Genomic DNA, 27,760 nt, shown 5'->3' on the forward strand with positions numbered 1-27,760 from the left:
ATTACCTGGCCGGGTAATATGTAGAGGAGGGGGTGGGTGTGAAGGGGGGAGGGGGAGGGAACGCTGGGTAGGCGAGGTATTCTGTGGTTTGGTCGGGTGCAGACAGGAGCGACCGTACCCACCCCACCCGTCTCACTATCTCTAAGTGGGTTTGTGAATAGATGTCACACTCATGAGGCCGTCTCGGTGTTGCTGCGACGATACTGGTATTTAAATTTGCCGTCGAATGAAAACGGTAGCCCCCTCATGTAAGAATCTTAACTCTGCATTTTTAGGTGACTTGCGGGGCGTGTATAGATATTGTTGATGTATTTATTTAGATATATTAACTTGTCGTCCTCTTGTGTACGTCCCTGAAGTGACTATTAGTGTTACTTGATAGACACAAGGCTAAATCGTGAAGTAACAAGACGATAACGAGGTAAGGAGCGGTTGTCCTGCATCTGGCAGTGCGAGGCGACTGGAGCACCTTGGTGGCCGTCCTGGCCAGTCATACAGCAACCTTTCGAATGGTCAGACGCTTGGTGGGCTTCTCTGCTGAACCTCACTCGTCTATTCCTCACTGCCTCAACACTCACCTGTTATAATATCTACCAACTTTAGAAGAGTAGTAGCGTGTAACGACCATCAGTAGTTCTTACAACCAGTGGACGTGAACAACATGAATTGGCGCCCCGTGTGATCTTAGAGAAAATCTATTGTGAGTGCACAGACAAAAACCTGTTCCACGTTTACAGAAGCAAAATGTCTAATTACACAAAACGTCAATGGATTACGTTAGTGGTGTTTAGTTTGGCTCAGTTCTGCAATGCCGTGTGCGTGTCCCTGCAGGCACCTTTCTACCCGGCGGAAGCAGAGAAGAAGGGCGCCACTCCCTCCCAGTATGGCCTTGTCTTTGGCATCTTTGAGCTGACAGTGTTTTTGGTAAGCCCCATTTATGGGAGGTACATGAGTAAATGGGGCCCCAAATTCATCAACAACGCTGGCATCTTCACTGTGTCGGTCATGTGCATCCTGTTCGGTTTCCTTGACCGGATGAACGACACCGCCACCTTCATCGGCTTTTCATTTGCCGTCAGAATCGTGGAAGCGTTGGGTAATGCAGCTTTTGTGACCTCCGCCTTCAGTATCATCGCCAATGAGTTCCCCAAAAATGTAGGTTCTGCCTTCGCCACCATGGAGACCTTCTTCGGTGTGGGGCTGATCGTGGGGCCGACGGTGGGTGGGGCACTGTATGAGCTGGGGGGATACACTCTCCCCTTCGTCTCACTCGGCGTCGTCCTCCTCCTGGCTGCCATCCTTACCAGTTGCCTCCTGCCCTCCAACGGGGCTGAGGCCAGTCCTGACTCCCAGATCACCAGTAGACAATTTTTATCAGCTCTACGCCTTCCATCCATAATTCTATCGTGTTTTGCATTGTTATCAGCCTCCATCAGCATCGGATTCATGCAAGCTACTCTGGAACCCCATCTACGTCCGCTGAAGCTCACGCCCTTGAAGGTTGGACTCATGTTCGTGCTGAGCGGTTCAATGTACGCGTTGACAGCACCTTTCTGGGGGTGGTTGTGTGACAAGTGGGTGAAGCCGCGCTTTATCACCACACTAGGAGCTCTCTTGGTGGTGGTCGCATTTATATTCGTAGGACCGATGCCTTTCCTGCCATTAGAGACAACTATACGACTGTGTATCGGCGCCCTCATAATACACGGCATCGGGTTTGGAGCAGTTTTGGTGTCGACCTTTACTGGCGCCCATCGTGATGTTATATCTAATGGTTTCCCAGATGACCTGAGCACATACGGCCTGGTGTCGGGGATCTGGACCTCCACATTTGCCCTCGGGTGCTTCATCGGGCCCTCCGTCGGTGGCGTGCTCCTCGACTATTTCGGCTTCAAGTGGGCGTCCGTGTTCGTGGCGGCGCTGCATGTCTTAGTGGTGCTGTCTTTAGGAGTCTATATATGCTGTAAGGGAAGTGACAGAGACATGACGTATACAAACATACATGAATGTTTGTCTCAGGCAAAGGACGAGCGGCACACACTCCTCACTCATCCTAACGGCGACTGCGACTCCACCTACGGGAGCGCGGGTTCATCTCAAGAGAACTTGCCCAGCATCCCTTGAGTGACCTCCAGTTTGGCCTGAGATCTTGCTGCTCGTCGTTAAGGCGTTTCTCACCTCAGATGTTGATATATTGTCAGTTGTCTACCGAGGAGAGTCGAACATTTTATCCTTCCAGCAAATGTATAGAAGACATCCTTAATGCTGACCTGGTGGGGAAGGCGTCTAATGGTGGTATCCCGCGTCCAGATAATGTGGCAACAATGTCGTCTAAGCCAGTGGGTGGGGGGGGGGGGTCCCCGACCTGTGTGTAAGATCCCCCTGTGGCCGGACCCAGTGGTGCAGTGCCAGATAGTGACTGATAAGGGATGCCTTGTGATGGTAAACTGTGTACATTGGGGTGGGCTCGCCGTTACGGATGACATAATTATAAGGTATAAACATATGTTCCTCTCATTTCGACGTCATCTTGAAAGTCTGTGATATGTGTCGTCATAGTCATCATAATCCTGATAATGATAATGATTCCATGACATTTACCTGTGTATGTTTCTGATGTGCAATATTTTATGATTTCTTATATTAACATAATTACTTGTGAAGAGCAACCAATATAACTTATAATACTTTGTAATAATAAAACTATGTTCGAAAATAATTACTTTCTCTATCCTTTTAAGCACTTTACAGCCCGATAATTATTTAGATCAAGTAAGCTGGTCCCGCGAACTTTATACACATTGTCTGATATAGTAAAGTAATAGAATATTGAAATACGTTAAATGACGACAAAATATTGATATGATACACTACTTTTATCTTATTTAAATGTTACTCTCTATCTTGGAACCCTTACCAAACATACACCAACCAACCAAACCGACCTTCTCAAACCAAGACCATCAATTTGTTTGTCTCGTAATTGGTAAACATTCCATACTCACACTTCACATAATTTGTACGCTGGTGTTGACATGGAGGAAGTGAGGATCCTTAGATAATATCACATTTTTTAACGTCCCTCGTGTTGTGGTCCATACCTAACCTTTCCTTAATATACAGTCACGGAAAAAAGTCCTGTCAGTCCTTCAATCTTGAGGTTTTTGAATCTGTGAATCCGAGACCTCGCGCACTGGGTCCTGTCATGTCTCGGATTCACAGGTTCACGAGTCTCAGGATTCATGGATGGGGCAGAAGACTGATAGGACTTTTTCCGTGACTGTATAAGTTATTGTAAAATGATGTGGTGATGTCACTCTTAGCATATATATAAGTGTGGAAATGGCGCCCTACCCCCCCACACACGCCCTACACACGCCCTACGCCCTACCCCACACACACACCCCCACACGCCCCACCCACACCCACGCCCACACACACGCCCCACCCCCACACGCCCTACCCCACACACGCCCCCACACCCCCACCACACGCCCCACCCCACACACGCCCTACACCCCCACACACCCCCACACACCCCACCCACACCCCCACACACCCCCACCCCCCACACCACCCCCACACCCCCACACACCACCACCACCCCACACACACCCCACCCACACACACCCCACCCCCACACACACACCCCCACACACACACCCCCCCCACACACCCCACACCCCCCACCCCACACACAACACCCCACCCCCACACCCACCCCACACCCCACACACCCCCCCACCACACACACACACCCCACCCCCACACTGCCCCCACACCCCCACCACCCTACCCCCCAGACACACCTCCCCCAGACACACCTCCCCCCAGACACACCTCCCCCAGACCCCCCCCAGACACACCTCCCCCAGACACACCTCCCCCAGACACACCTCCCCCCCAGACACACACCTCCCCCCAGACACCCCCCAGACACACCTCCCCCACACACCTCCCCCAGACACACCTCCCCCAGACACACCTCCCCAGACACACCTCCCCCCCAGACACACCTCCCCCAGACACACCTCCCCCAGACACACCTCCCCCAGACACACCTCCCCCACCAGACACACCCCCCCCAGACACACCTCCCCCAGACACACCTCCCCCCACAGACACTCCCCCAGACACACCTCCCCAAACACACCTCCCCCAGACACACCCCCCAGACACACCTCCCCCCAGACACACCTCCCCCACAGACACACCTCCCCACAGACACACCTCCCCCAGACACACCTCCTCCCCACACACACTCCCACAGAACCCTCCTCCCCACACATCCCTCACCTACCCCCCCACCCCCCTCCCCCCACACTAAATACCATGGTAATGTAAACGAATTGTGAATGACTATGAACCCGCAACGAATGAGACGCTGGCTAGCCCAGGGTCCGGTCTACCCCAGCAACACTCAGCTGACCGGGGCCATAGCTCCCTGGGTGGTCCATGGTCCCTTCAAGCTGTCGAGTAGATGATGGCCGTGAAAGCTTAGTTTTACACGAGATTTATGGTGCAATTATTTAAGCTTGTTAGTGTTGTTTAAGTTCAATTTAGTGTTTGTGGTTTAGTTAGGTTTTTTAGGTTTAGTTTTAAGTGTTTGTGGGTAAGTTAAATTGTTTTAGGTGAAATTAGTTAGGTTTTCTCGATTAATTTTGATGTTTTTATATAATTAATTAATTTCCAGTTTAGTCATATATTTTCGTCTTATTTAATGTGAGTTTTTATATATATATACCCCTGTAATTTTAATTCATATTCAGCTGTATTAGTTATATTTAATCTTGTCTTTATTTTTTGAATTTTGTTATTTTGATTAATTTGTGGTTTAATTAGTTACAGTTTTACTTATTTTTTTAATTATTAGTTTTATCTGATTTTCATTAGTTTTTTAGCTCAGTAGTTTTTTTCCTTTGGATTAGTTTGTATCATTTTGTTAATTATTGAGTTAAATTACTTTTATCTCGCTTAAATTAATTATTAGCTTCAATTAGTTAGATGGAGAAAGTTTTAATTTATCCTTAGGTTAAATTAGTTAGTTAGCATTATCTCACTTCATTTAACTCATAACTTATATTGGATACATTTCCACATGGTCACGTCTCCAATGCAGCTGGACATCATTTTACGGATCACGTGAAGATTAGCACCTCAGTTTATTTCACCTGATGGTTAAACGCCCTAATAGTACCTGTAGATGCTAGGTTAGGGTAGGGTAGGGTAGGGTAGGTTAGGTTAGGTTAGGTTAGGTTAGGGTAGCGCCAGGGTGTTTAATCTTAAGGTGAAGTAAAGTATGGGGATTTAATTGTCACTTGGTCCCATTTTACGTGTTAGGTAGTGCTGGCGCCTCACCGCTGGCTCCCTTGTTTAATAACTGTGGTGGTACTGAGCGTTCGGTACTGTGGTGTTAGTGAGTACACCCGCCACCAGGGGGGGGGGGGGACACCTGCCTGTTACATTGGCACTGTCTCCTGTGTGACGTCAGTAGGGTGGTGGGCACTAGGTGTACTGTAGGGTGGCGGGCACTATACACATTGAGTGACGGGCACTATACACGCTGAGTGACGGGCACTATACACGCTGAGTGACAAGTATAATTGACACTGGGTGAGGTGGCACTAGTTGCTGGGTGACAGGCACTATACACACAGTGATGGGCACTATAAACACTGGGTGACGAAAACTAGGCGCTGGGTGAGAGGCAGTGGACCACTCTCATGCAGGTTGAGGCAGTAGACCACTCTCCTGCAGGTTGAGGCAGTAGACCACTCTCCTGCAGGTTGAGGCAGTAGACCACTCTCCTGCAGGTTGAGGCAGTAGACCACTCTCCTGCAGGTTGAGGCAGCACCATCAACTTCCTCTTTACCTCGGTTTGTAACCTTGAATATCCTCCTGGTTGTCCCTGGCTGGCCTTTCTATTGACACTATAAACAAGACGACTCGCTCTCTACATCCTCGGATAAAACTTGGTCCTTACACACCAGTTTTTGTGGATATTGATCACCTTCCACCTCCCCCCCACCTCTCTCTATGTAAAGGCTGTCCCGGCCTCTTGGTCGTAGTGTTTGTGGGTCTGTTTATGCTTTCCATACGTACACATGCAGCCTCACACGTACGCATTCAATCCCCGCCCGTACGCTTGCAGCCTCACACACACACACACACACACACACACACACACACACACACACACACACATTTGGTATTATTTTATCCGTTTGTGTGATGGTTGCGAGATGTATTTGTCTCAGAGTTTGTTGTGAATGTTTATGTAAGTGGCGGCGTAACACGTGTGGCAATGACCCGATTTCAGGTAGTGACCTCGAGGTGGCCTCTGGACTAGTGGTGGTGATTGTTGAGATAGTTGTGGTGGTGGAGGCAGTTCGAGAGGTGTTAGTGATGGTGGTGATAGTAGTGAGTGATGGTGGTAGTAATAGTAGTTAGTAGTAGTAGTTGGTATATGAGATAGAGAGAGAGGTAGTTGTGAGGGGTGACTATACTGTACTGGGTTATGGTGATGGTATAGGGGCGAGGGCTGTAAGGGAAGGTAGGAAGGTCAACTACGGACACCTTACTAGGGTATATGAGTAACATGGTCGCTCCCTCCCATTCACTAGTTGAATTTGTTTACTACGGGTCCACACCTTCACCTTCACCACGTTCTGCCATGGTGTTTAAACTGACTATATTTGTACCTCCGTGTATGGTCGTGTTGTCTCTCACCTGTTGACTCTCACTCTAAGGTGTTTGTTTACTTTGTGGGAAATATTGACTCGCCCTTGAAGCAGCGCTGTTTTGTGTTTTACTGACTTAGGTAATAATTTAGGTCACGTGTTGTTTGTTCTGTGTCGTCTGTCATTACTAGATTCATCGTATGTTTCTGAAGCTTCGCGTCATGTACAGATAGGGAATGAAGTCTTAAGTCGAGGGTCATTTACGAGTTTGTTATTCTGATGTCATTTAGTCATTTCGGATCATTTAATTCATTCGGTAATGTATTTTGTATAACGTCTATTTAAAACAACAAACCACGGCCCATGCACCATTTGATGATAAGTCACATTGTTTTTAACTTAAAAGACCAGACTGTGACCTTGGTATTTGACCTTCATACACCAAATTACATCGATTCATTTTCTGCTAACATACAACCCATGAGAAAAATGACATGAAAATTGATTGACTTACTTTTTTTTTATTTCGTTCAAACGCTCTCACACAGACACACACACACGGTGAAATTTTTGCAATACCTTCCCATTACCCTATAAACAGGTGGACAATAATGTGCTCTTGTGTACATACATATTACAGTAAACTTCTTATTAAAATTCCTATTAAACATTATTGCGTCTTCTTATACTGGTAATGTAGTTTGAAGTTACTAAGTGTTGACGGACCCCTGAAGACTCACCAGGTGTGCTAGTTGTCGCTATGATTCTTTCTAATGAGAAATTATCTGCCGGAAGCTCTGTCCAGTGGCGATTTTTCTCCTATGAGATTGTGCCCCTTGTCTCGCGAAAGTGAAACCTGATACTCGAGGCTGAGGAGAAGGTGTAGGGGACTGTGGGGAGGAGTGTGGAGGTGTGGAGACAGTTTGGGGAAGAGGGGGAGGAGAAAGAGGTATGGAGACGGTAAGGAAGAGGAGTGTGAAGGTTGGAGGGGGTGAGAGGGGAGGGAGGGGGGCACTACTATCTCGCCTCTACCTTGCCCCTCACACAAACAGACCTTCACCACCAGGAACGAGTGAGAGGCTGGGAATTGAGGGCAAGAGGGGGGCGGGGGGGACTGTCGAGTATGAGGGGGTAGATAGACAGACAGATAGACAGACATATGGAAGTCCACATTTCACTGCAATATCATGAATCACCTGAAACTAATTATATACCTGTGGTATTAACCCAAATTATGATAACCAAATTTATTAAACCAAAATTATTTAAACTTTTAAAAAATTTTGAAATTATTTAGTACAGACTTAAGAAAGTTTTGTTTATTTTCTTAATATTTTGTTTATAAAAGCTTAACTTACATCGTCAATATAGCAACTTTGAAACACCTGTGATAATAACATAGCAACTCTTAACACCTGTGATAATAACATAACAACTCTTAACACCTGTGATAATAACATAGCAACTCTTAACACCTGTGATAATTAAGACTTGTTAGTTTGTTTACATTCTCTGCCGTGTTGCATTTGTTTCTGAATCTACTCGATGTTTGGATGTGTTAAAGTGTACATATTTCTTTCTTTCTTTTTCCCTTCCTTCCTTCCTTCCTTCCTTCCTTCCTTCCTTATGTGCTTGACCCATCTTTGTGAAATTTCAAGTGTCCAAAATGCAGCAATGTCCACTACCCGACACTTCCTCCTCTTCCACCTCTTCCTTTTCCTCCTCCTCCTCCTCCTCCTCCTCTTCCTCCTCCTCCTCCTACTCCCTCTTCCTCCTCCTCCTCCTTTTCCTTTTCTCTTCTTCCTTTCCTCCTCCTCCTCCTCCTCCTTTTCCTCCCTCTTCCACCTTCCTCTTCCTTTTCCTCCTCCTCCTCCTCCTCCTCCTCTCTCATAAGTGTTGATTCCTGCTTGTATAAACAGACTTGGGCGCCTTTTATAAATATGAAAGAGTTTGTCGTTGAAATGAACTATACCCTTGAGAGTATTGTTGTATGTACTCAGCGCGTCAGGTCGACTTTGGGTAAACTCACTCAGTGTTTAGCCTTAAAAAGTTCACCAATCATTGTGGCTTAGCTGAAAGGTCTGACTCAGGATTATATATATTTAAATAAAGTGTGTGTGTGTGTGTGTGTGTGTGTGTGTGTGTGTGTGTGTGTGTGTGTGTGTGTGTGTGTGTGTGTGTGTGTGTGTGTGTGTGTGTGTGTGTGTGTGTGTGTGTGTGTGTGTGTGTGTGTGTGTGTGTTTCGAAAATTCAAATTGACCCTTGGTTATGTTATAATAGTAAGCGACGTCTGAACTGAAATACAGCAGCAAACTCCAGGGAAGAAACCACGATAAGGTTTTATGCCGTGAACAGTTTTTGGTTGTAATGGATGAAAAGGTTTGAGGTCGTGGCGGTGTTGGGCGCCGAGTCACTGAAGCCACCGGAGTCTCCAGGGCATCCCAGCTACATGTTCCAGCGCCTCAGGATAGCTATCTAGAAGAAGGGGGGAGTATCTGCTGTAGACTTGGCTCACATCATTCACTCCAGGAGCTGGAGAAAGTCTTCAAATTGTGACATTAGAGGATTCAAATCATGAAATACTAACTCTTACCATGTAAAAGAAAAGTGAATATCACATATACAAATTAAAAATTTATTTAAAGATCCCAGAGAGCGGTAGAAGACAGTGCTGTATTATAACACAAACTTGTCCACCGCGCTGCGTGGGCGACTCTGATCTGATAATTTGGAAAATTATCCCAGTTTTCTCTGAACAACCTTTAGTATCCTTTCTAAGGCGTAGAACCCCCAAAACCAGGCAAATATAACACCACCCATATATATATATATATATATATATATATATATATATATATATATATATATATATATATATATATATATATATATATATATATATATATATATATATATATATATATATATATATATATATCGCTGTTGCGCGTGGTTCATGTATATAAGAAAAGGAAAGCACGAAGTTTCCTATCGCTTCTGGGGTGAGTATATGTTTTGTTTTGTATACTGTTTATTAAATCACATGCCTCCCCCATGTTCTAAACACCAACGTCACGTGCAGGACAGTTATGTAACTGAGCACATCACGTGGCACAATACACGACGGCCCCCATAATTCAACAGTTACGTACAGTAAGTCTGTTGATCACGTGTCGTCTCAACACAAACCGGAGCTGACCACAAGGCACAAAAAAACAGATGATAATAAGGCCATCACGTGGCTCTCCCCGATGACGTTTATGTGAGCCATTGTTGATGACTTGATGGAAAGTCTCGACAGTCGCCCCATGATGCTGTGTATCACATAAACGACAGGTCACCCAGTTATATAGTACAGTTAACTCCTGCTGATCAACTCACCGCTCGTTACTACTGATACTTGGGAACTAACAATAACACAGAGGGGGAACTCAGTTTCAATGTGTCTATTTGGGAGTAATTATTAGCTACTCTAGGAACTGATATGCATAATATTGTCACAAAAGAACCTGGAAGTCTTTAATCATCCAAAGTCAACATATTTTGGTAAACAAAGACCATGCAATCGTAGGTTTCTGTTTGTCAGTATCTTCTACAGCAAACAGTTGTATTGATCTTGAATAATTTATTACTAATAAGATATTTTTTTTTTCTTGGTGAATGGATCAGTGGTGTTCCTATTGGTGCATGTAAAATTATCTAAATATTCATGGTGTGGCGGCAGGAGGTGGACGGAGACATATAATAGTTTCCCCTTCACGATCAAATAGAAGAAAACGTTGTGGTAAGAATGGGTAACTGATATATTTTCTTTGGCGTTTGTAAACAACACAGCAATATTGTTCAGACTATTATAAGTAAAAGCTTTAATTGATCCATAAGCTTGATAATAAAACGAAAAAGTAATAGTAAATCTTACCATAGCATCAGAAAGTATAGAAAAAATAGAGAAGGTGAACAAAAGATATAGTTAGTTGTTGATTATATAATGGCTATAGTTCATTATATTAACGTGGTCTATGAAAATATGTCTGTTGGTGTTATAAGTAAAACAGTGGCATTAACTGGTCACAAAGATGCCCCCAATGAAAATATTCGTTTAATAAATTTGTAGAGCTATTATTTATTGAATGGATATACTGTTTCCCAGCTGTTGTATGACTTTATTTTCTATACATAAACCACCCAATAAAAAAAATATTACAATGCCAATTACTCACGCAATCAAGCAGTCAGTCGCTTTTTACAATTTGTTAGAATCGATGGATTACTTGAAGATTATCATTCCCAACTTATTTCACCTTAAGATTAAACACCTAACCTAACCTAACCTTACATAAACCTCCCAAGTAGACTTAAGGTGTTTAATCATCAGGTGAAATGAGCTGAGTGGGATAAGCCTTGCATGATCCGAATTAGTTGCATAATAATATCCTCGTTAAAGTACTCATAAATAAATAGCAACAAACTTTACTTGTATATAATTTCTCGTCTCTGTGAATGTGTCAACTCTTTGTTAGAACTTAACCATGTGAAGAGAGAGGCGAGTTTGAGGAGGCAGGAGGCATGGTTGAGTTAAGTAGGTATATGGCCTGTCTACCTGACCAGCCCCCTGCCCCGCCACTCCCTGCCCCTTCCCACCCCTATCCTGCCCCCTACCTCCCAACAATGCCCTGCCCTCCACGCCCCTACCCACACCTGCCCTGCCCGACATTGTAGTATAGTCCTCGCCCCACTTCTCAGACGCCTTACCTTGGGCACTAACGAATCACACGTATGTTGATGACCTCTTGCTTTTACCTGATTCATTATGATGTTTACTTTATATGTAATGTAAAGGTGAAGTTTCAGAAATAAGAGTCACATTTCACTGTTGTGGTATATGAGTTATTTTCCCCCATAAGGTGTTCGGGGATGAGAGTGAAGGGGTTTTGATGTGGGGTATTGATTTAACCTCACCTGTAGACCAGAAAGAGACACCTCGGTAATCACAAAAGTTCATTAGGAATTAACTACTACAGTGTTTATCGTAGATGAAGTTTACTTAATATATTACCGCGTATATCCTTTAGTTTTTTTTTTTTGGATCTCTAGAACATAAAGTATATTGATGTTTGTGGTAACAGGAGTCCCTTTAAGAAGCTATTACATGTTTATCTTGTGGAGAATTATGCTGGTGACCGTCCGCTGATTGGAGTGTCCATCATTAGGGGACTTAATGGTGTACCTCCCTCTCCTTACACAACACAAGCCTGACACACCACCTCACAAGTCTGAACCAGCCTTACACCACACAAGTCTGAACCAGCCTTACACCACACAAGTCTGAACCAGCCTTACACCACACAAGTCTGAACCAGCCTTACACCACACAAGTCTGAACCAGCCTTACACTACACAAGTCTGATACAGCCTTACACCACACGAGTCTGACGCACCACCACAGACTAAACCCACCGCGTTGCCACTAAGTACAGCAAGGTAGACATATTCTGTGCCAAATTATTACCACATACAAACTACGAGTCTGATCGCCTTGCCTTACATAACACATCTAAAAGTTGAGTCAGAGGTCTTGTTTCACATGATGGCATTATTGTCACTGTGAATCCCTGGGGACGCCTGTGTGCCTCACCCTGTCTCTACCATACACTACACAACCACTCTGGCTGCGTCTTCCAATGCACTTTTTTTATTATTTTTATGATGTTGATGTTAAGTTACAGGGTGATTTTTTTTCTTTTATTAACCGGTAGAAGGATTTTAGGCGGCGGTAGTAGTAGTTCTGTTCTGACCCTCAATTTAAATGTTAACTCAGCTACACATGTATGGTACTTAAATTACGTATTACTAACATTTACCCTTTCTTGCAGGTAAGGGGCGGTGAGGGTATCGTCTTCTACCATGTCTTGCCGAGATGTTAAGGTAACTTCCGAGAGTCAGTTCATGTTTGGTACCTCAACATACGTGACTAACAGGTCGTGCTGGACGGTTCTAACACTGTCAGACCTGTCCATTTATAATCCTCAGGCGAGGTCAATACATAATGGATCATTTTGACACTGATTTTTTCCATGTAAATATTTGGTTAATGACGAGTTCAGGTGTTTTGATAAAGAGAAATACTATTACTGTTGGTCCACTACGATGGGGAACAGTTAATCTAAATTTAGCTGAGTGTTTGTCAGGAATACTTTCTTCGTTCATTCTTCTGGGATTCAAACTATGGAAAGCGTGAGTAAAGCCTGAATTTCATGATATATCTCAATAATGCGAGTTGATCAGTGAGTGACGTGGTGTTAGTGTAGTGTTGGGTTGTTGGTCGTGGCGGTCCTTGGTCGTGATAATCGGAATGTGGTAGTTGTGGGGTGTTGCTTGTGTACACTGGCCCACCTACTCTCGTCTAGGGTACATCTCCCCCTGTCTGGCCTTCACATTATGCATATTGAGCCCAACTTGGCAATGAGAGTCGGGGAAAGTTATTTATTCCATTACAGAACACCTTGAGCGTGAACTAACACTAAACAATATTGGATGCACTTTATGACGTCGAGGACAGGTGACTGAGGCCCTGGGAAGATTTTTAATGTAACCTGCTTTAGTTTTGACTTTCTAATCGGTGAATGATGAATGACACTGAGGCTGGATTAGTTAATGTTTACAGAGTATTATTTAAAAATATATGGTAGATTATTTATTTTTGTTATTATTATTATTATTATTATTATTATTATTTAGTAGTATATTTTTTAGGAAGGTTTAGCATTGGTGAGTAATGTTACCTTTGAGTTTGAGATGAGATTGTAGTGGTGGTGGAGGATGTAGGTGGTTGGTGCGGGGACGATGTCAGGGTGGTGTTGGTGGGAGGATGTCATGATGGTGTTGGTGCGGGGGAGGATGTCAGGGTGGTGGTGGTGTGGGGAAGATGTCATGATGGTGTTGGTGCGGGGGATGATGTCAGGGGGGTGGTGCGGGGGAAGATGGTGGCACAGTACGGTGTGGACCAAGCCGCCACACCTCTCAAAACTCTCAGGTCACTCTCACATCTGTCACACCCTTGGTCACACCTTCCAGGTCCCCCGGAGGAACATTTAAAGGGGGCCACACTAATACGGCAGATGATCACACCTACATCAATATAAACAAGTACGGTATGTATGTATTCATGTATGTATGTATGTATGTATGTATGTATGTATGTATGTATGTATGTATGTATTCCAAACATGATGGCCACGAGCTGGTTCACCTGTGTGGTTGACAGAGTAAACAACACTCACCTGTTGTTAGGATAAGGCCATTGAGCCACACACCACCTTAATTACCCACCTGGTGAAGGAGTTACCTGGGCTGAATCGTAGCCACAGAGGAAGAGGAGTTTAGGTCTTGTTGTGGTCATGTTTACACGGTGATCTGTTATCTATCATAGGAGACAAAGATGTGTTGGGGATGTGTTTGTCAGGGGATGTAGAAATAAGATCACCTGAAGATTTTCCCTTCTTCCCAGCCAAGTTCACCTAAAGAGTAACCACCCTTAAACTAATTGGGGGGTTAGGTTAGGTTAGGTTACACTGAAAATAACTTTTACTTTACAATCATTATCCCAATTTCACGGAGTATAACTTGTGGTCAGTGTACATTATCCTCCTGGTCTTAATGGCGTCTTGGTTTATTTATTAGGTGATTCATTGTGTTGAAGTCAATCATTATAAGAACGAACTCTCAGCAGGCATATATGGGTGAAGGAATAAACACATTACCTGTTAGTAACCGAGTTGACAGCCAGGTCAGGTCAGGTTGACAGTACAGGACAGGTGAGAGGAGGGACGGGTGCTGGGTCAGGTCAGAGCGGGAGAGGTGAAGGTAAATTAGTTGCCACTTCATCGTTGGGTGGCTGGGGGAACCTAACCTAACCTAACCTAACCTAATCCAAGGTCTATGGGGGAACTTAACCTGACAAGATTAGATTAATTAGTTACCGTGGTGATGACTCGTCTACAGGAGTTGATTTTTTTACACCTGAACACCTGTCATCATACATGGTAATACATGAACTCTTCTCGGAAATATACGGACAGTTTGAATTATACGTTCACTTGACACAATAAATAAATAACAAAGTATTAACCGCGGTAACCTTCTGATATGTTCTTATTACCACCATGTTATGTGTATTATTCCAGATGATACTAAATATTACATAATACTTCCTTGAGATAAATGTACAGTATATATATATCAGGTGCCTACAAGAGAGCTCAGGTTCTCAACTGGCTCAGCCATGTTAATATTAGGATTTTTTAATCGACTCTGTATCTGTGTTCTTCTGGCTAAATAATCTGTTTCAATATCGATATCAACTTGACACTGGCATATTGAAATATAGGGGCTCTTGATACAGCCACTTGATACGGACAAGTTGAAATATACGGACACTTAAATATACACGGACACACGGTGAAAACACGGACGTTAGAGAAATAGAGGAATGAAGGAGAATACGAACGAGGAGACATAAAGGAGACAGGAGTAAAGATGAAGAGAAATAGAGGGATAATAATGATGATGATGAGAGAAAAGAATATTTGAAAGTAGTAGTTGTAGTGTTGTGGTGGTGGTAGTAATAGTTGTGGTGGTGGTAGCAGTAGTGGCGGTGGTAGAAATAGTAGTAGTAGTAGTAGTGGTAGTTGTGGTGGTAAGAGTAATAGCGGTGGTGGTGATAGAAGTAGTGGTAGTTTGGTGGTTCACGACTAATGAAAGACTCGACACACACGAGTACTGTCTGTTGTAATTGCGTTAAGTACTGTACACCCAGATCAATAGTCTTTAAGATTATTGTAAGGTTTACGTGTTGCCCAGCTCCTCGTCCTGCCTGCCTGCCGAAGGGGTATTCCTCAGTTAGTGGATCAAGCTCTCGCCACCTTTGTTTATCGGGGGAGTACGACAGAGTGGCGTCAGGCAGTGGAGGTTCTTGTTGCCACGGGCCTATCTCTACCCTGGGTACGTCAGCGGCTCACCCTGACTGCCACACATCTAGAAAGTCGTATTTCTTAACGTTTAATGTCCGTATTTTTGTGTGAAACTTGCTTTATTTTTATGTTGTTATGGGTAAATGGTTAGTGCGTTTGTTTTCGCCGTCAGTATTTTTTGTCCTTGAAAACTAACAAGAAAGTGTAGGATGCTCGACGATCGTGCCTCCGCCATCCTCAACCAGAATCCCTATAAATTGAGGAGGATGCCTCAGCTCGGCGCAGTTCGCCCGGGAGCCTAGACGGTCACTGAGAGCTTCACCGTTCTCTTATTGAACATCGACCGTTCACCCCTTGTCTGCCATCTTCTTCCACAACCCAAGTGTGGTTGAAGAAACCATCTGAATACTAGGGATTAGGCTCCCGCAATCTCTAACAATTATACACAACCACTTTTACTTAACTTCACCATGGGTAAATACACTCGTCAACAATGGCTCACCCTCATCGTCTTCGCCATCGCCGACTTCTGCAGCGCCGTCTGCGTATCTCTGCAAGCTCCCTTTTATCCCATTTTGGCGGAGTCGAAGGGTGCGACGCCAACTCAATATGGCTTCGTCTTCGGTATCTTCGAGCTGACAGTGTTCATCGTGAGTCCCATCTACGGTAACTACCTGAACAAGATCGGTCCCAAGTTCATGTTCAACGCCGGCATCTTCACCACCGCCACCACTTGCATCATGTTTGGATTCTTGGATAGAATAAATGACACCAATGTCTTCATTGGGCTGTCCTTCGCCATCCGAATCGTAGAGGCCATGGGCAACTCTGGCTTCCTGACGGCGTCATTCAGCATCATCGCCAAGGAGTTCCCTGATAACGTGGGTGCCACCTTTGCCTCCCTAGAGACCTGCTTCGGCCTGGGTATGATCGTGGGTCCTACGCTGGGCGGGGCGTTGTTCGAGCTGGGTGGCTACACTCTGCCCTTCGTCACCCTGGGTTGTATGCTGCTGTGTGCCGCATCTTTAACCTACTGTATCCTGCCATCTTATAGTTCTGAGTTCAAAGGCGAGTCAGGCTCTAGCGGCAGTATGATCTCGCTGATAAAGGTCCCAGCCATTGCCCTCGCTGCCTACGCCATCATTGCCTCTTCCATCAGTATCGGCTTCCTGCAAGCAACCTTGGAGCCCCACCTACGCCCCCTCAAGTTGTCACCCTTCCAGCTGGGACTCATGTTTGTTCTCAACGGCGCTACATACGGCTTCTTCGCTCCACTGTGGGGATGGCTGTGTGACAAGCGCATCAACCCCAGGATCGTAGTCATCTTCGGGTCCTTTATGGTGATGATTGCCTTCATCATAATAGGACCAGCGCCGTTCCTGCCCATCCCCACGACACTGCCGCTGTGCATCTTTGCCCTCGTCCTGCATGGTACTGGGTTTGGCGCCGAACTCGTTGCCACCTTCACCAGCGCCCACCGAGATGCTGTCGTCAACGGTTTCCCTGACGACATTGAGACCTACGGCCTCGTCTCGGGACTCTGGACTTCCACCTTTGCCCTGGGCGCCTTCATCGGGCCGTCAGCTGCAGGGGCGCTGTTTGACTGGATTGGTTTCGGTTGGGCCTCGGTGTTCGTGGTGGCCCTTCACTTGATCGTCGCGATATCGTTCATCCTCAATATGTGCTGCACCAAGAAGAAGCGTAACTCAGGTCTGTACATCAAGATCCACGAGAGTTTAGCAAAGAGTGACCCCGAGAAGGCCTCCCTCATCACCGCCACCAAGAAGAACTCCTTCAGCTCTATATCTGATTCATCTTATTTCAGCGGGGCGTCGGATACGTCTGAAGAATACTACATCTACTGACTATAACATCTTCCTTCAGTGAGTAATATACTAGTCCTCGCAAGTGTCAGGCATCCAGTAGCGGTGTCTGGAGGTTGATTTATTATCAACATGGCGACCACTACTTCCACCCAGGGGAAGATGGTACAGCTGTGGCTGCCCTCAACCGAAACAAGATTTTGGATGATTTCTACATCTTCGCGAATAGGTCACCACGTCACTACTGATACCAGACGTCATCAGTCGGTACCTTCACCTACTGGTTGTCTGAGTTACAGGTGTCCGGCCGACCCGCCAGTATTAGGTCAGGATAAGCAGGTGGAAGGCGGGTGTTTCCTGGAGCCTTATTATTGTTCCTGTGCTGTACGTAGTTATGTCAAACTATGGTACCCTCATAGGTCTCTCTTAATATTGTTAATTGTCCTAATGGTGCTCATACCTACTGCTCAATGTTGTTATAAGTATTGTCTACACGGGCTCTTATCACTACCTAGGTTGTTGATGTACGGAGTTAGAATTGAATGAGAATGTTGTGTGTAACTTATGAAATGAAACTGAAAAATCTGTAAACTCTTTATTATTATCCCTCCCTATATATTATTCGGAGTATATTACACAGACAATGACACGTCTTTGTCACACACAAGTTTTAATATTATTTTTTTCATCATTTTGTCTTTCAAATACATCATAGGTTCACTCTATCTCCACAAGGGATGAAATGAGCTGTAAGAGAAAACTATACATCCGGGTTATTTAAAGTTACTATAACATAAGAAGAAAGTAATGACTACTAAACCAAGGGGAAGCCTGAAATACTACTACTACTACTACTACTACTACTACTACTACTACTACTACTACTACTACTATTTTTAATAGCCTCCACACATTTTCTCACCTGACGACAAATACTAAGACACTCACATTTTCCAAACTCACTCGACTTTATTTTTTTCCTGTGAATAAATACGAGGACTTAACATGCTGATATAGAACAAAAACTGCCTCAGAAAATGACTTATATTCTACTGATGGTAAAACTATAATAAATATATATAAACTTCACGAAACACAAATAATATTATAAGAGTCTATGAAGCTTTAGCCCAGACTGTTCTTTATGGCTGAATACCTTAAGAAATTATATATTACCGATGGAAATACTATACTGACCTGTAATGACTGGTGGTGGGGTCAATTAAACACAAGAATGATGACCTGTAATGACTGATAGGGTCAATTAAACACAATAATGATGGTAATTGAGAGTATATTATTAATTCTGGGTCAAACGTGATTATTTACTGACCACGAGAAAGGTTGAGAAATGGGATTATTATGTGTTTACCTTGACAACAGTTTAAGGAATAATCACACAGTATTGAGGATGTTTTTATATGAAAGACTTACCTGCTGGTGATCGCTAATTATGTCAACAGGTAGATGAAGTGTAGGTAAATGGAGGGAGGGAGGGTTGTGTGGATAGGAGGGAGGGTGTGTGTAGGGAGAGGAGGGAAGGAGGGTGTTTGGGGAGAGGAGGGAGGGTGTGTGGGGAGAGAGAGGTGTTTGGGAGGAGGAGGGAGTGGAGAGGAGGAAGGAGGGTGTGTGGGGAGAGAGAGGTGTTTGGGGGAGGGAGGAGGGTGTGTGATTGAGAGAGAGAGGGAGAGAGGATGGAGGAGGAGGCAGAAATGGGAGGGGGGAGGCGGAGGAGAGATGAGGGGAGGGACACCTCTCATTGTGCGTGTCACCCACCACCTTCCCCCCCTGTCTTGGGTGCTTCTGGGAGACTTGGTCGCTGACGAAGGAGTGATCCACCTTATCGAGAGACTGTCACAAGGCCGAGCATCATAGTTTGGAATCTTGCTTGGAACTGAAGATATAAGGATATATTTACGTGTTATATTAGTTTTAATTGAGGAAATGAGGCCACTATTATGTACTGCTTTAGCTGTATTTCTCTATATCTTCCATCGGCTGTATGTGGTCCCCAGCCTCCAGAAAACGGGAGTAAAAAAAAAAAAAGTGGAGTAAGAATAAGAATGCGGATGAGGCCGAGAGAGGTGATTGTTGCTGGATGGCGGAGAACTTTATCAACGTTTGCTGTTATCCTTGAGGAGTTCCAGCTGTCAGGTTGTCAGCATCAGGCACAGCTCCTCGGTAACAGCTTCCAGACGTCATAAATAATGGAAGAATAGACCAAGCCGGGAGATGAGAGAGGGAGGAGGGGAAGACCGGTTCAGTGGCGCCAGTACCTGAACCACCTCGCCCCTCCCTCTCTCTCTCCCTCCCTCCCTCTCTCTCCATCATGGTGCCCTGGGCTGTGCCGGCCACTCAGCTGTGTCTCGCCTGCTCCTCACACCCTGTTCTCCCCGCTGCTCTCGGCACAGTGAACGAATGAACGGTTTAAGGAAATAATAATGAATAACAGTAAATAGAACAATGCAATAACGTGTACTAACAATAAAGATGTAGGTAAAGACTTAGAATTTTGATTGATAGTTGAGGCGTTGCAGACATCATAAATTGTTTGATAATTATAGAGTTTAAAGATCAGGAATTGTTCAACGCTGAAGCTATCTAGATAGAGGGGTGTGTAAGAGTGTGTTCAGAGCCATAAATACACGTTATCCCACGGACGAAAGAGTCATTAAGTATTTAGTTTGGGAGAAAAATCGTACCGAATAGAACTTACTGTAACTTAATTAACAATGCAGGTATAAACGAATGGGAGTTTGTCCACTGATTATATTTTTGGTGGAGGGGTTGGGGGGCTGAGAGTGTCCGGGCAGGTGGAGAGAAGGAAGGAGACCCAGTGCGTAGCTATTGATGGGTTGAAACTTTGTATAACTTTGTATGTGGAGGAGAGACAGAGGTAGTAGGCCAAGAATGATCTGGACCTCAGAACATGACGAGAGAGGCTGCAAGAGACTGTGCAACTTAGAGAACTTTCATCAGGTAATCATGGCTAACCCGGGCAGTGGTCATCAAATGGTCGTGATGGTGATGATGATTTCGGTGATGGGAATTGGTTTTAATTTGTTATTATTGATTTGGTGTTGAGTTTTTGTCAGGATGGATTGTGTAGTGCACTTGGGATACCACACTGTAGTCTTCCCTCCCTCCCTCCCTCCCTCCCTCCCTCCCCCCCCACCTTCTTTTCTTGTACTGTATTAACCCCTTGAGGCCGTCCTTCCTTATAAGGTTAAACCACCCTCCTTTATGGGTTAAACCTCTCTTACATGATTAAACCAGCCTCCTAAAAGGGTTAAATCATCGTTCTTAATGGATTAATCTATCGTCTTGAAAGGGTTAATATATTTTATAGGGGTTAAGTCACTGTGATCAGGGAAGGGAGATGGTACCACACTCAAGGGGGTAAGCACAGGTAAGACTTACTGGATGTCATGGGTGGTTATGCATATGGGCGGTGTGGGCGGCGGTGGGTGGGTGATATAGGCGTCACTGGATGGTGTGGATGATGAATTTGAAGATAAGGGAGATGAATAATGTGTGTGTGTGTGGGTGATGTGAGAATGATTGGTGGTTCGTGTGACAATGGATGATGTGGATGATGATGACGGATGATAAGGTTAGTCGTTTATAGGGAAGACTTCAAGTTTGGTCGTGAAGCACAAGGATAGGCCCACGTACAGCAGCAGATGACCTCTCCCTCCCTAGCTCCCTCCTCTCATCCCTCCTACCTCTCTCCTCACCTACCTCCAGAAGACCTCACTTTCCGCACCTTTAAGATGACCTCTCTCTCTCTCTCTCTCTCTCTCTCTCTCTCTCTCTCTCTCTCTCCAGATCTCACTCCTTCGTGCTGTGGGTGGGGGCTGACGGTCCTGTGTTGTGGAGACACCTGCATAGTTACGTGAGGGAAAAGAGACACACACCTGAGTTTGATCGTAGTGACAGGTGTGTGAAGGTGTGTTATGAGAGTATAACACATGTGGCAGTAGTTAGTAGGAAGGTTAATGGAGATATGCACCCGTCATTGAGTTAAGTAGTCGGGGTGGGTCGATTTTCTGGTAGCCAAATTTAACCTAACCTAACCAAACTGAATCTAACTTAACTTAACCTAACCTAAAGTAGTTAACGTAACCTTAACTTAACTTTACCTAACCTTGCCTAACTTAACCTAACCTAAAGTAGTTAAACGCGAAGCAGCAACCCAGCACACCCAGCAGCGCCTGGCAACACAACTCAAAGCTGGTTAACGTGTATAACCTTTTAGCATACTTTCTCTTTCCAACTAACTAAAGTAGTTGCTATGCCTTAGCCCAGCACACTAACATGCACAACAACACAACCTAAAAGTGAATTAGCATGTAACCAACGGCTTTATCTGACAGCACACCTAGCCAGCAACCTAAAGTGGTTAACATGGCATACTTAACTTTACTAACCCACTTACCAACAACACAACCTAAAGTAGTTAACGTGACATAGCAAGCACACACTACTTTATGCTTTAACTAAAGTGGTTAGCATGCTTATAGCAACACACTAACAACCCTAACCAACCTATTTCAGGCAGTTAGCCTTAACTTAACTTTACCTAACCTTGCCTAACTTAACCTAACCTAAAGTAGTTAACGTAACCTTAACTTAACTTTACCTAACCTTGCCTAACTTAACCTAACCTAAAGTAGTTAACGTAACCTTAACTTAACTTTACCTAACCTTGCCTAACTTAACCTAACCTAAAGTAGTTAACGTAACCTTAACTTAGCCTAACTTAACTTAAACAAACTAAGCTACTGAACGTAAACAAATGTATCCAACTTAAGACTAACTTGTATTATGGTGTTCCTGTGTTGGGCGGACAGATGCCTTACTATACACACAGTGCTGGTACACCTTCTGTCCCTTTGATTCATTAACTATAGTTCACGAAGACGATACGTGTCATTATATTGTGTACAGCACCTCCACGTCACCTGCCACAGGACCTTGGCGGTAACTACTGTCAGATCTACTAATTGATTTGTTCGTGTTTGTGTCCGGTGAGTCAACAACTTTCAACTTGATGATATAGGCCGACAACACCTTCTTCCTCACTGGTGATAATGTAGATGTTTGTGTGTGTGTGTGTATGTCAGTTAAGGATTATAAGTAATTTAATAATTTTTAAGAAGCCTGTGATGTATGGTGGTGTGGCAGCTTGTCCTGGTGCGTCCTTGGCAGGTTCAGAGATAAATGTTGTCACAGTAAACAGTGACCATCCGCGAATGGGTTGTGTCCTGGGCCGAGGCGGTGTGGTTTTCAGATCTAGGAGGCGCTGCGTTGCACCGCCACCACCACTGCCACGGGCTAAATAGTACACACACACACACACACACACACACACAGTATCCCCCACACACACGCCCCTCACAGGGTACTTCTCAAGGTCATGTGGCCATATATTGATAAAAGGAGATGGCGGAGACTCCACAGTTTCATAATACCTGTGTTTATATTCCTTTGTTCAGTCTGTGTAAGTTTAGGCTAAGTACTCTTCACTGTTATGGCCGCTCTACAGTAGTTAGTGCCAGGCGAGGACCTGACGTCGCGGCACCAAGGGTCATCACAAGGACAAACTGATGTGCGTCGTTGCGACCCTCGCCCATCAAACATCCTAAGTCATCCCTGGCCATTGTGTAACGTTATTAACTCAGTTCACACTTGGAGTAAAACGCCAACGCCGGAACAATTAACTCTCTCGTCTTAGGGGGGCAGCGCTGACTACTGGCCGACATTAATTACAATATATTATAAAAACAAATCACATGTATTAATCCCTCAAATGTGTGTAGTAATGATAATAGTAATAATTAACGGTTTATTGAAAGAGCATGGCAGGCGGAAGGCTGAAAATATACAGTTACATAATTGGGGAATGGGTCTCTTGATTTACAAATAATATACAAGTTACATAAGTGATACAAATATGATATATAATAACTAGGTGGGGAGAAGCTCAAACTACAGGGCATTTCAACATAGTGACAGTGCAAAAAGTAAGATTGACTGGGAGTGAATACACTGGTTGATTACAAGTTATTGATAATTTTTACAATGGTTGGGACTGGGCTGTTCTTATAGCGATCATTTCGTGCTTGTATGGGCTGAATGCGGTTGTGGTGTCGAACAACAATTCTCGGGCGAGGGATCTCGGGTGGTAGTAGGAGCCGGTGTCGAGGATGGTGCAGTAGCTTCTCACCAAATTTGCAGATGAGGTCGTGGTGATGGTCAGAGAGAGCCGAGAGGGTCAGTGTGTTGAGCGCTTCTTGATATGTGGAGTAGGAAGGGGAGAGAATAATCTTGCTTGCCCTCTTTTGCACTTTTTCTCGGTGTTTCTGTTGTGTTGTATCACGGACCTGGTGGCGGGTTATCATATCAACCCTCAGTGTGTTGGTCCTCACGCCACCATTCAAGTGTTTGTCAGTTGTTATTTTCAAACCTTATCACCAAGTGTTATTTGTCCTGTACCTGTACCTAAACTAACACCTGTACCTAAACTTACACCTGTACCTAAACTAACACCTGTACCTAAACTTACACCTGTACCTAATCTCACACCTGTACCTAAACTTACACCTGTACCTAAACTTATACCCGTACCTAAACTAACACCTGTACCTAAACTTACACCTGTACTTAATCTCACACCTGTACCTAAACTTACACCTGTACCTAAACTTACACTTGTACCTAAACTTACACTTGTACCTAAACTTACACCTGTACCTAAACTTACACCTGTACCTAAACTAACACCTGTACCTAAACTTACACCTGTACCTAAACTTACACCTGTACCTGTTAATGAATTAATAAAAAGAGCTCACCTGCGGAGGACGAGAAAGGCAGTATTATTCAGCTCCTTGTATAGTCCTGGCTTAGTGGCTTAGTGGTGGTGGTGACGTTGGAAGCAGTAGTGGTGGTTGTGGTGATGGTTGTTTGATGGTGGCGTTGATGGTAGTGGTGGTGATGACATTGGTGGTGACATTGGTGGTGGTATTGGAGGCATTGGTGGTGTTGGAGGCGGTGTTAGTGGTGGTGGTGGTGGTGGTGGTGATAGTGAGCCTTCTATACCCACCCCACGCGCTAACATGGTGTCTGGCGGCAGTGAAGGTGAATAATTCGACAAACACATCCCGACACAATCCTACCTTTATATGTCATAGGTTAGGTTAGGCTGCCATTTGGTTCCTTAAGTTAAGGTTAAGTTACGTTAGGTTTAGGTTAGATTAATGTTAGGTTAGGTTTAGGTTAGATTAATGTTAGGTTGGGTTAGGTTCGGTTAGGTTAGGTTAGGTTAGGTTAGGGTAGGTGGTATTTCAGCTTAGTCTTGTCCTCTCATGCATGGAGTGGGCCGCGCCAGTACCCTCACACAGCTTCTCTTCTCCCCCACCCTACCTCCTCCTCCTCCCTCACCTCCTCCTACTCCCTCACCTCCTCCTCCCCTCCCTCTCTCCACTATCTCCTTCTCCTTCAACTTTCCTCCTTCCTCCTCTCTCTCCTCCCCTCCTCCTCACTTCCTCCCTCTCCCCCCCTCACCTTCTCTCCCCCCCTCACCTCCTCGTATGGTCAACCACCACAGGTATTATGTATGTTTGCCTTATTAAGTGTAGATTCCTCTCTCATCCGCATCTCTTTTATATTTACCAACACTCTTACACTCACCCAGGTCAACACTCACACCCACACAGGTAAACATTAGGTAAACTCCAGGTAACTTACTTAATAAGTTTACTATCGAGATACTGTAGGATTTCTCGAAGTTGGTCAGTGTTTGTGTGTGTTAGTGTAAACTGTATACACTGCTACACAGACCGTCAGTCACTATACGAGTACACACCAACACACAGCCGGGTGGTGGTGGTGTGTCTTATGTATGTGTTATGTTTTAAATTATAATAACTAAGATCAATAAGATGAATTGTATCGTTTATATTCATCTATACTTTTTCGTTAAGTGGAGTCATAAGCCTATCTTTGTTCAACGCCACTGTAGGCAGAAGTCAGGCGAAAGTTAGTCAGGCGTAGTTTGCATGAGGGTACCAACAAAGAGGAGGAGATGAGCACAAGAGTTACCGTGTTGGTGTTGGCATTGTTGTCATGGTGGTGACCGTATTGACATCACACCCCAGCTGTAAACATTGTTATATGTATTACCATTTACGATGGTTTGTTTGTCATCCTTGTGTTGATGTGTCAAGGTTATGTTTACTGAAACCTTCCTGGTGGTGGTCCTCGAGGTGTTGAGGAGTCAGTGTGTGTACTAGTTGTGTTGTTATTACTTCAGGGTGTTGATACAGGTGCAGGAAGAAGAAGATTCATGGTGAGGTACAGTGTGTTGACTCATTATCATGAAGCTGTCACTCTACCTGTGTGCTACAACTCAGAACTTATCTCAAGTGGTTAAAGAAGGTGTGTGGTGGTCAGCTGTTAACAGTTTATAGCTTTACGACCATGTCTCTGTGTAGCCTGACTCGGATCGTTTTATAAGACGGCCGGAAGTAGGGAGTGTGTGTCGCTGATGCTGCCGCTGGTTCCTAGATTCAATAAAGTTGATGTCTGACTGTGATGGCTGATGGTGGATGTCTTATACCAAAAACAGCTGTGACGTGACAAATGAAGCTTCCCTTGTTGCATTACGTTCTCCTTTTCCTCGTATAATGCACATAGCTGTCTCTGTCTTATTCCTTTAGAGTTTGTGCAGTCGTACCTCTAGAGAGAGAGAGAGAGAGAGAGAGTACAGTATTTTGATGCGCTTAAGAACAAATGCAAACATATATACTGACAAGAATTATAACCAAAAACAAATACAGAATAAGGTAAGACGTATTGGTAAGCTTCGGGCCGCACACTAACCAAGACGAGGGTTACGGCGCCTCCTTCACACACCGCTGACTACCCCCCAAACATGGCGTGCTCCAGCCTGACTTGCAAATGAGGGTAATTCGCTATCTAGGTTGTATATTGTGGTGATATTGTTTGTTAGTTCTGAGGTCGTGGTTCAGGATGTGAGAGGCGTTGTTAATCGTGTGAGGTTCTCCATGATGGTAAAGGAGGAGGCTAAGGTGTGTGTGTGTGTGTGTGTGTGTGTGTGTGTGTGTGTGTGTGTGTGTGTGTGTGTGTGTGTGTGTGTGTGTGTGTGTGTGTGTGTGTATATGTATATGTAATAATAATAATATAATATATATGTATAATAATAATAATAATAATAATAATAATAAACGGTTTATTAATAGAGTTGCAGCCGGTGACTGAAATATACAGACTTACATTTGATTTAGACATAATGATATAATATGCATTGAATACATTTACAGGGCTGTACAGTACATAAATCAGGAGTTGTTTATTATTTTAACAATAGATGGGATGGTGCTGTTCTTATATCTATCGGTGCGGGCTCTTATGGGCTGAATTTTGTTGTAGTGGCGGACTGCGCGAGTTGGGTGGGGGGTGGCAGGAGGTGGCGATGGCAAGGGTGGTGCAGTAGTCCCCTGCCAAACCTTTCCAGTGCTTGGTGGTGGAGGTCACTGAGGGATGGCATTTCCAGGGTGGAGAGAGCGTTGGTGAAGCCGGAGTATTCTGCGCCGAGCATGATTCTGCAGGCCCTTTTCTGTACCTTCTCTAGCTGACGTTGTTGGGTGGAGTTGAGAGAAGACGACCAGGCTGGTGACGCATACGTTAGTTTGGGGAGAATAAAGGCGTTGTAGATGGTCCTCAGCTCTGGCGTGGGTGTCCCAAGTGACCTAAGTCGTCGTAGCATGTAGAGACGGTACGAGGCTGCCTTGACTGTGTTATTTACATGGGCCTTCCAGTCAAGTTTGTTGTCTATAGTTACACCCAGGAGTTTGGCAGACTACACCAGCTGGAGAGGATGGGCACCCACTGTGACTGCTGGGGCTTGCACTGGAGTGGTGGCGGTATTGATGTGCATGACTACGGTTTTGGTGTGGTTGATGGTGACCTTGTTCTCCGTAGTCCATGCCTGTAGCGATGAGTAGTGTGTGTGTGTGTGTGTGTGTGTGTGTGTGTGTGTGTGTGTGTGTGCGTGTGTGTGTGTGTGTGTGTGTGTGTGTGTGTAATAATAATAATAATTAACGGTTTATTGAAGCTTGGCAGCCAGAAGGCTGAAAATATACAGTTACATATTTGGGGAATGGGTTACGAATTACAAATAATATACAAGTGACATAAGTGACACAAATAAGACATATAGTAACAGATGGGGATCAGCTCAAACTACAGTTCATTTCAACAT

General features: G+C 44.6%; 2 protein-coding genes across 2 annotated transcripts; both read left to right on the forward strand.

Annotated features, from left to right (window-relative positions):
- The first annotated feature begins 465 nt into the window (after positions 1-465).
- Positions 466-2,716, forward strand: LOC121872989 (MFS-type transporter SLC18B1-like). The gene has a single exon (XM_042376190.1). The coding sequence runs from the start codon at positions 745-747 to the stop codon at positions 2,122-2,124; it is 1,380 nt and encodes a 459-aa protein (XP_042232124.1). The 5' UTR covers positions 466-744; the 3' UTR covers positions 2,125-2,716.
- A 13,193-nt stretch (positions 2,717-15,909) lies between these two features.
- Positions 15,910-18,063, forward strand: LOC121872990 (MFS-type transporter SLC18B1-like). The gene has a single exon (XM_042376191.1). It carries the CDS (start codon positions 16,120-16,122, stop codon positions 17,512-17,514), a length of 1,395 nt encoding a protein of 464 aa, XP_042232125.1. The 5' UTR covers positions 15,910-16,119; the 3' UTR covers positions 17,515-18,063.
- The last annotated feature ends 9,697 nt before the right edge of the window (positions 18,064-27,760 follow it).

Source organism: Homarus americanus, unplaced genomic scaffold, assembly GCF_018991925.1.
Source record: "Homarus americanus isolate GMGI-L3 unplaced genomic scaffold, GMGI_Hamer_2.0 scaffold11022, whole genome shotgun sequence".
Taxonomy (NCBI): domain Eukaryota; kingdom Metazoa; phylum Arthropoda; class Malacostraca; order Decapoda; family Nephropidae; genus Homarus; species Homarus americanus.